The sequence below is a fragment of the Nematolebias whitei genome, chromosome 12 (genome assembly GCF_014905685.2).
Source record: "Nematolebias whitei isolate Nwh7 chromosome 12, NemWhi1, whole genome shotgun sequence".
NCBI lineage: Eukaryota > Metazoa > Chordata > Actinopteri > Cyprinodontiformes > Rivulidae > Nematolebias > Nematolebias whitei.
Window position 1 is genome coordinate 46,239,259 of NC_056509.1, and position 10,654 is coordinate 46,249,912.

Here is a 10,654-nt window from a genome sequence, read left to right on the forward strand (position 1 = left end):
CACAAAACTTCTGCTCTCTTTCAAATGTTCTCTGTGCTCTCTCACATATTTGTTTTCACGCTCAGATTTTCTGCCCACGCGCAAAACTTCTCTCTGCACGGATCAAATCTCCGCTTGCAAACCTCTCTGCTCTCTTGCGAATTCTTTTCTGCTCTCTCGCGGAACAAGGAGTGCCGTTGCCTGGCAACCATCCCAGCCAATAAAATGAAAGCGTTATACTGGGCGGTAGGACACTCCTCTAGGGTGTGTTTGTTTCTCTCTAGTGGGTGGGCCTGTGTGGCTACTATCAATTGTAGCTCATGCTCTTTCTGCTCTGCCCACTGGATGTAGGGAGAAACAACCTCAGCTTTCTGCTCCGTGTTACAATTACATGTTACAATTACATGTTACATGTTACAACAGCCTACTAGTAGTCACACAGGCACACCCACTAGAAGGAAACAAACACACCTTAGAGGAACCTCCCACTGCCCAGTATAACGCTTTTATTTTATTGGCTGGGATGGTTGCCAGGCGACGGTACTCCTTGTTCCGCGAGAGAGCAGAAAAGAATTTGCAAGAGAGCAGAGAGGTTTGCGAGCGCAGATTTGATCCGTGCAGAGAGAAGTTTTGTGCGCGAGCAGAAAATCTGAGCGTGAACACAAAGATTTGAGAGAGCACAGAGAACATTTGAGAGAGAGCAGAAGTTTTGAGATCAAAGAGGTGAATTCCTGTTTTCAAACTGAACATGTGTGCTCTCGACTTATGTCAATGAAATTCCCCCATAGCTGCAGAAGTAAAATGAGCTGAAATCACAGGCGCTGCTGTTTAAGCGAAGCTGAGAGCGAAAGTAGAGCCATGCTGTTTAAAAAACTTTATTTTTCCAGAATCCCAATTGAAACATGCTGCACGTCGGGGGTGCACGTCTTTACGCACATTGTTTAATTATGATTTAAACGGGCTGTGATGGGATTTTAAAGCATTACTGTTTAAATCTCTTGAAATGCCTTGTTTTTCTCTTTGGTTTTAATTTTAACAGTTGCATATTTTTTATTTACTGTTTAAATAGATTTTATCGTTTTTACGTTTGCTTTCACGTGTTTTGAATTTTTGCATTTCACTTTTATCATTCTACATAACTTTGGCCAACGGTGTTGTTTTCAAAGTGCTTTATAAATAAAGTTTTATTGTATCAACACATTCGTATCCAAAGTTTAAAATCCAGAGTATGGAACGACTCAAACCTGATGAAAAGATTAAACTTTTGTTTTTGATTCCATCCTGTTGAAAGAACCTTTAAAATAAGTGTTCAAATGAAGGCGACCGTATAAAATACAAATAAATAAAATCAGATTAAAGCTGTCCCGTCTATTTTTAATCTACGATTGATAATGTAATCACATTTTTTACTTAAAAATGATCTTATCATATCATGGATTAGTAAAATTTCTACAATTTCAAAGGAACATATCCCATATTTTATTGAATATTAACTAAATTTAAACAAACAGTTCATTCAGTGAGTTGGTAAAAAGTGCACGTGACTCTTGATTGCTGTTTTTGTGATCATTAAAAGCCAAATTTGAAATCAAAACTTCAAATTTGATTAATCGCACGACCCTAATGTCATCTTTTCATCATTTGTTTAGAATCCATCAATACATAAACCAAAATCCCCAAACGACAGCGAGTGTTGAGTGAATTCAATCCCAGTTTACGTGTCTTCTCCGTTTAATGGTTAATACATCACAGGCATTGGTTATGCTTGTCATCTTGTATAAAATCCATTTAGAGCCGCCTTCATGCTTTTAAATATAGAATACAAATGAAAGCAGTACATAAATTAACCTGACGTTTCCACAGAATGATGATCAGGAGCACTCTGACATATTAAAGACCACAAAAGTGTTTAAAAATGTGTTTTTAATCCCACTTCAGTTAATCCTGGATGAAAGGGTGAATTTAAAGCTGCTTTGATGTTGAGAGGTGTTCTTTAGTTCCTTAGCTGCAGCGGAGGCAGCATGGCGGTAACAAGTTTTTAAATCTTTGATTCAACCTTTCACCTCCTAATGTTTGGAAAACCAAAGATCATGTTTAGGAACGTTCAGTGTTTTTATCGTCATGGGTGGAACTTTAAAAAGATGATCCTGCTTTTAATATTAGTTGTTCAGGAGCAAATGGAGGAGCCCCCACTCCTCCAAACAATACTCACCAGCTCTGCAGGAAGATATTTAATCCACCAACAGGTGCAGAGGTGGAGCCACAGGGTGGCCAACGGTGGCCTTGGCCCCCACAGATTAATTAAAAAAAAAGTTCAAGACAAAAAGATTAATCCACAGATTAATCTTTGCTCACACCAATTATTTAAGCAAACTATACTTTTAAGCAACATAAAAACCAAGGTAACGGACGGAGGGTATTTCCAATTCCCCATTTTCACTGCGCGATGAGGGACAAAAACACAATCTGTTAAAAATGAGCAAAGTACCGTAAGTTCTGGATTATAAACTGCTACTTTTTTTTTTTACACGCTTTGAGCACCGCGGCTTAAACAACGCTGCGGCTAATTTATGTTTTTTATTTTTTGATGTGTTAACAAACATCTTGCCACCAAAGCATTTAGCCTCGTCACACCCGGGTGCTCACAGAGCTGCCCAATACACGTCTTTCTTGGAGGGGGGTCCTCGTGGCTCAATGAGACTACCTGTATAAATAAAGGTTAAAAATAAATCTGACCAATGAAATTACTGAACAGATCACAGTGGACCAATGAAACTTGGTGGTGTAGTCTATATTTTTTAGTGGGTATACTGCGCTTCGAAACCAAACTACACTGGTTAGTACAATGTAATCGTCAATTTATTTAGATTTTTAAGCATATTGAACATTTCCAAATTTCTCTAATGCTTATATTTGAATAAATGAGCAACAAACTTTGTACAACAGTTGCCTTTGTATTAAAAACATGTTATAGAATTTATAAAACAGTATCAAAGCAAACCATGTTCAAGTATTAAGTACAGAAGTATTAATTATACGATAATTCCCTGGATAAGCGAATGTAATAAACAAGCGCTACATACCAGTACATTGTTATGGAAGCATTTAACTGCCTTTTAACATATCAATGACACGGGTCTAATGATATGTCATGTATCAATGGGCACGTTTAAGTGGATATACTGAAATTCTTAAGCCTTTCTAGTAGGTATACTCCGTATGCCCACATATCACGTAGACTACACCACTGGTTTCTACCAAAACCCTGAACAATACCAATGAAACTTGGTTTTGTTGGTCCACTGGAGGAGAGGAAAATTCAGTTACCTCCCTCCCCGTGGTGCCCCCAGGGAGTGGGGCGCAGTGCGCAGGAGGAAGATGAAGATAGCAATCAATGACTTCCTGGTAGGCTACTGTATTTATTTATTTTTTAACCAGCCGTGTTACAGACACTGTTCAGAAAAATATATATATATAAATACTGTACCTATTTGTGTATCTTACCGGTACGTATTTAATTAAAAGTAAAAAATATATATATTTCTGTGTAAATATTTCATATTGCAACATGGACACATGGGGCTTATAGACAAGTGCGGCGTACATAAGTACAATTTTTTATTTCTCTTTAAATTTAATGGGCATGGCTTATATCAGGTGCGCTCAGTAGTCTGGAAATTACGGTAACCGCTAGAGTTAAAACACACATTCAAAATGATAAAACTGATATAAAGCGTTAATAAAAACATATTAGAATTAACTCAATGAGCTCAAATGACGTAATACTCACCGACGAGATGTAATGTCACACTGTGGCTGGTTCTGATCTTTATAACAGTTAATGGCAAACTGTTGGACTCCTTTGATGATTTTGTGGTTTTCAGTTATATTTTTGGTCTGCTCCAGTTCAGGCTGTACGTTAAGACGCAACACAAAGGTTTTTCCAATAACTGAGACACCATTCTAGTGTTTGTCGTGTACCTAGCCACTGTAAAGCAGAAGTTTTAGTCCCAGTGTTCAGATCATGATAACAGGTGTCGGAGGCAGCGCTCAGTAGTGATTTGGTTTTAAAATGAGCTGAAGTTTGTTATAAAGTGCATCTTCTGTGTAAAGTGACAGCCTGACTCATTTTCTTTTGTTCCAGCAGGTCACAAAGCAGCGTTCTCACGGGAAAAACTAAAAGTAGAAAACACTTAGAGCCACTTCTAACATTGTTGTATCTCGGTAAGAGCAGCTCAGATTGAACCGTCTGGACTACTCTGAAATAATCATCCTCCCTCCACTAAAGTGTTTCTGCTCCAACCTTCAACCCTTCTCTGAATCCTCCTCTTCATCCTTTCATTTATTCCACACTTCGTCGTTTATCTTTCTTTCATGCTCAGGTTTTTTGTTCTTTCCGTTCTTTCACTTTCCTTCGTCTCTGTAACAAAATGAGCACTTGTTCGGCGTGCTGCCACCGAAGGATTTCATTATGATGCTGACGCACGTACATGCACACACGAGCAAGGTTCATCAGTTTGGCTTGTTAATAGCTCGGAGCTTCATGCTTTTCGACTTGATTGTCTTTTTAATGGTCATGAAACACACGGGTCTGGTTCTGTAGGTCGTTTCTGACCACACGTGGAGATTGTATCGTTGTGAGGACCCTCCATGACGTTTACTTTCTATAACCTCCCTCTAAAAACATACAATCAGACCCAAGCTAAAGGTTGTTTCATATTGTTGCTGTCAGCCAAAAACCTTGGGTCTCATTTGTGCTTTTTAAATATTTGCTCTATTTGCCACCCTTCACATCTGTCTGTGGCCGTACGGATGAGTAACTAATGAACGTGTTCAAAAGAGTGTGTGAACTTGTGACCACACTGTTTATTTCATGGAAAAGAACTTTGTTGTTTTTTTTTACATTTCCTGAAAAGTTGCATTTTTGACAGTTTCAATCTGACAGCGATGCAGGCAGAATATGTCTGAAGTTGTTTAAATATGTTCAGTCTATTAAAAAAAATTGCCAAATGCCTACATTAAACTTGTGAAGGAATCTAATTTAGGATGTCAGCTTGCTAAGTTCAGGGGTGGAGTTAGTGTAGCATCTATTTGGTCCAAAATGAAAGGAAATAGAAGCTAGCGCTGCTCGCAGAACTTTTAAACCAGACCAAGAACAAGAATCAGCCAGGAGGAACAGATGCTCTTTGCAGGTCTTGATGAGATCTTCTTGTATTAAGAGATCAGTAGGCTTCCCATCACATGTGATATCGTTATAGGTTTACAACGGTTAATCTTTTGCAGGGTTCTGGTAGATTTTATACGTTTGTCCAAGGCGGGTCGTATTATGCTACAGGTTCTGTCCGTACGACCACAAATTTCCTCTTTTTCCGCCCATCACTTCTGACCTGCTCACGAGAATTTAAGGAAACTTCATACACGTTTGCATCATCACTAAATGGGAGACATGCACTTTTCATCGACCCAGCTCCAAACTCAAGGTCACAAATAAAGGTTAAACATTATACAGGACCTTTGCTTGTCCAGACCAGTGATATAGATTGCTGTAATGATGTGTAATAATTTGTTGATGAACGTATAATGTGCTGTGTGCAGTTCTCTTGTTCATCATGTTAGCAGCCTGTCAGGTTTATAGGTGAAGCCTGCTGGATCTTATCCATGACGTGGGGTCCATGCATACCAGCATGGCTCAGCTGTTGATCATTTGACCCTAAACTCTAGACCAGTGCCCAGTACCTGGATCACGATCATTATGGGTAGATCACATGGCATTAAAAAGCAGACGTCAGTCTATCATCTGTCTATGACATTTGTCTCTTGATTGACAGACGGGGCAGCCAGTCTGAGACCCCATTGACACAACATGAAACGTTCATTTCCAGACAACAGCCTCGTTCTCTCTGAAACTGAAAGTTTCTGAATCCAGGTCTCAGAGTGTTTTTGTGCTGTTCACCCTTTCTCAGCATGTAGAAGCAAAACTAATAAAAATCCAGGGTCCAAAGAGACGTTAGTGGCTTCACCAGTTTGGACTAACTGTCACGCAGAATGAATGCAGCTGTCAGGGTTGCCAGATAAATTTAAAAAGTCTTTTTTACCCCCTCCTTTTCTGTGCACATGTTCAACAAACACAACACACACCTCGTCTTAGAAAACCTTTACTCAGCACATGTGACAGTTTACGTCAAAATACTATAATTTTAAAGTGACAGTACTATAGTTCATCATTTCTTGTCTGGCAACCCAATTGACATGGAAACTACAGCGTTTTTCATGTAAACCCGCTCATTTTTCGTTTATTACCCCCAAAACACATGAAACAAACGCAAATGTTTCCAGATGTTGTTTTTGTGTAAGCGGGGCCGGTAGCAGGTAGATCACTTTGACTTGGTCATTTTAAAAGGAGCTCCATGATGAAAAAGTCTGGACACCCCCGACCTAAGCTATGATCATATTACACCCGTACGGAGCACACCAGTAAATGTCAAGCTCATCTGTCTTTTATTCGGGGGGGGGGGGGGGGGGTATTACTGCGCAGCAGCTGTTGAAGACTAGTTGGTAAATCAGAGTTGATTCAAATTAAAATAAATAATCACATTTTCAGCTGCAGTCTCACTGAACTGTGTCGAACCAAGAGACGAGCGAGCCATGCAGCCACATTAGACATGGCCAGTTTTTGAGAACGAGGTTTTATTTTTGTGTGCACAGCTGGCAATGTTGTATTCTAGGCCGTGCACATTATTTCAGCGGCCACTCATTGTAGCCACCTTGGCAGCCGCTCCACATTTATGGTTTAGTCTAAACTGAGCTAACAGAAGATTAGCAACAGGGTTTTATTTGTTTGTTTATTCTGGGTGTGCAGAAGGAAAAACTGTTTGTATCCTCATACGTACCCCCCCCCCCCCAACACACACACACCATGTTCTAACAATAACGTGTGAATCAGCTCAACCATGAGTCATTCTTCTGCAAACAGCTCAGTGCAGAAACATTTTCCACTAAATGTTTTCAGACTAAAACGTGTCCATGTTAGCAGAAAGGGACACGCAGCCACGAGAGGTGACAGTTCCACGTTATTAACATTGATTGAAACTCTTGTCTGCACAAAGTCACCCAGCCTAAATGTGTTTGTGTGCATCAAAGTAAACGACTGCCCACTGCGGTCACTTCATTCCTCTGTCGGTGTTTGCGCCCGTCCAGTTTGTGGCTCCATCCATCCAGAAAATAAAGCCTTATTGAGGATGAAATGGGATTTTTAATTGGCCGAGCTTCAGCCGAACGGCACCGCGTGAAACTTCACGGACTCTTGTACAATGTCACCGACACACGCGCACAGTGGCGTGCACGCTCATCCTTGCACATGCATAAACATTTACTGAAACGATAACGCTTAGCCCAGGCTTGGACTGCATGTCAGGGAGTATTGATTAGACCATTTACAGCGAACTGAAGCCCCCATCAGGGAGACCTCCCTAACAGGCTATTACACACACACATTTAAAACTACCTGCAGTTAACACACACGTTGGCTGTCCCTAACACCCCCACCACCACCACCTCTCTCTGCCCATCCTTTAGGAGCGAACAGAAAGCCCTTCCTCTCAGACGTACCTTACATGCACATGCAGAGTGTGATGTGCCTGTTAAAAGGTTGTCTCCGTGTCTGACAGCGCCTCTAAGAGCCCCACATCGATTTTCTCCTCCGCTGACTAACTCTGAGAGCAAGAAGCCGAGCTGCCGTGAGAAAGGAAGAGATCAGATGTCAATATATCCAGCAAGGCACTAATGCCACCAAACCCGATGGTTCAATTCCCACCAATTATTAGATGATTCTTTTATTCCTTCATGTTTGTGCAGTTTTGAATAGAATGTGTGATTTTGGAAGGATGCTGAAAGTTGTGAATTTACCTGTGAGTGTGAAACCTGAACATGTTCCCAGTTTCAGCTGACAGAGCGGAAGATTTCTGTTCTGCAGAATGAAAGTCTGATGTTTCCACGGTTTAATGCAGAAAGTCAAACTGTGTGAAACATAAACAACTGTTGAAACTTAATGTAACAAGAGAAATTGTGCATCAGTGACAAATTGGTCAACATGTCCTCCCAGTCGGACATGCCCGAAGCATCTCCCTAAGGAGGTGCCCAGGGGGCATCCTTACCCGATGCCTGAACCACCTCAACTGGCTCCTCTCGATGTGGAGTCTCTCCTGATAACTGAACTTCTCACCCTGTCTCTAAGGGAGAGTCCAGCTACCCTGCAGTGGAAACTCGTTTCGACCTCCTGTATCTACGATCTCATTCTTTCAGTCTCTACCCAGAGTTCATGACCAAAGGTGAGGGGAGGAACGTAGACTGACCAGTAAACTGAACTTTGCCTGACAGCTCAGCTCCCTCTTCACCACAACAGACCAACACAGAGTCCACAATACTGCAGATGCTGCACCAATCCATCTGTTGATCTTACGCTCCATTCTTCCCTCACTCATGAACAAAACCCTGAGATACTTGAACTCATCCACTCGAGGCAGAACCTGAAAAGAACAATCCACCCTTTTCTGACTGAGGACCATGGACTCAGATTTGGAGGTGCTGGTTCTTATCTCAGCCGCTTCACATTCGGCTGTGAACCGCTCCAGTGAGAGCTGAAGATCACGGCACGATGACGCCAACAGGACCACATCATCTGCAAAGAGCAGAGATGAATCCTGAGGCCACCGAACCGGACTCCCTCTGCTCCCTGGCTGCACCGAGAAATTCTGTTCATAAAAGTTATGAAGAGAATCAGTGACAACTTGCAGCCCTGGTGGAGTCCAACTCCCACCCTGAAGGGGTCTGACTTACTTCTGGCAATATGAATGAAACACTCACACCTCTTGTATAGGGACTGAACAGCCCGTAACAATGCGCCCCCAGTCCCATACTCACGGAGCAACACCCCCCACAGTGCACCCCGAGGAACACGGTCGAAAGCTTCTTCATGTCCAGAAAACTCATGTAGACTGGATGGACAAACTCCCATGACCCCTCGATGACCCTAGTGAGGGTATTTCACTTTTGTGAATTACAGTTATCTAAAATATTTAGAACAAATATTCATTATTCAGTTTTGATTTTCAACCCCAATCATGGAAACTTTGACATTTTTTGTTGTTTAAGATTTAAATTATTTGCTGATGTTGAGATGCTGATGATACTGTGTAATATTTCTCTGTTTCAGGTTTTCTGAAGTTTATGTTTTTGTGCACATAAAGATGTTCAGCTGATGTTAAAGTTCATGTGATGTTTTATAACAAACAGCTTTTGCTTCTGTTTGTGTGTCAGGTCTGATCCGGTCCAGGGTCCAGGGGGCCGACGCTGCGAGGGCTAAAGTCCTGACCTTCCTGGACAGCCATTGTGAGGTCAACAAGGACTGGCTGCCTCCCCTTCTTCAGAGGATCAAACAGGTAGACCTCAACGTCACCTGAACTACAGGTCTATGTCTACTACTGTCTATTGTCCATCCATCCACCCATCTGTCTATCCATCCATTCATCCATCTACCCAAACAGCCAACCATCCATCCAACCAACCATCCATCCATCCATCCATCCATCTGTCCATCAATCCATCCGTCGTCCTCCAATTTGAGAGTTACGGGTTCGATTCCACCAGCAGTCACATGCCGAAGTGTCTCTGGGCAAGACACTGAACCCCTCGTTGCCTCTGATGTGTGTCCCATCGGTGTTTGAATGTGATAAAGCTCTGATTAATCTCTTTAGAATTCACTTACTTTGTAGAGATCTAGTATAGAGCTGTATGAATGGGTAAATCAGGGCACAGATTGTTGTGTAAAGCGCTTTGAGTATCTCAGTAAGATAGAAAGGCACTGTATACTGTAAGTACAGTCCATTTACCATCCATATATCCATTTATCAATCCAGTCATTCATCCATCCATTCATTCCTCCATCCATCCATTCATCCATTCACTCCTCCATCCATCCATTCATCCATCCATTCATCCATTCATTCATCCATTCATATGGCCAGCCATGCATCCATTCATTTATTCATTTGTCCATCCAACCATCCATCCACCCATCCATATGGCCAGCCAGCCAGCCATCATCCATTCATTCATTCATCCATCCATTCATTCATTCCTTCATCCATCCATCTGATCATCTATGCATCCATTCATTTATCCATCTGTCCATCCATCCACCCATCCATTTGCTCAGCCAGCCAGTCATCATCCATCCATCCAGCCAGTCATCCATCCATCCATCCATCCATCCATCCATCTTTAATCTGATGTTTTCTACTTTTACCTTGTAGCTAAACTTCATTATTTTCTTATAATTTAACCCATTCAAATCCCCACTCAGCATTCACACTGTTTTCTTAGAAAAAGACCTGTAGTTAAATTTCAAATTTTTAAATTTTAAATTTTAAATTTCAAACCCAAAAATGACATCGTTCATGAATATCCTTGGTTATTCATGAGTAACTTCCATGAAGTCGTTCTGAAAATATGAATGTGCTCAGTGAAAACCAAAAACTCATCTCTGTTTGTGTGTCTGGGATTGCTTCATCGTTCTGATTGTCTCTCATTAAGAAATAAGTGGCGCTCGGTCTCCTTTACCCCACTCAGAAGTCCAATCTCCTCTGGTTGTCCAATCTCCTCTAGTTGTCCAATCTCC

General features: G+C 41.5%; 1 protein-coding gene across 1 annotated transcript in view; it reads left to right on the top strand.

Annotated features, from left to right (window-relative positions):
* Positions 1-10,654, top strand: part of galnt14 (UDP-N-acetyl-alpha-D-galactosamine:polypeptide N-acetylgalactosaminyltransferase 14 (GalNAc-T14)) — a gene marked incomplete in the record, with an annotated part of 258,579 nt that overhangs the window by 185,995 nt on the left and 61,930 nt on the right. Inside the window, 1 exon segment of the mRNA XM_037685964.1 lies at positions 9,295-9,416. Coding sequence (XP_037541892.1) covers positions 9,295-9,416 — 122 coding nt within the window.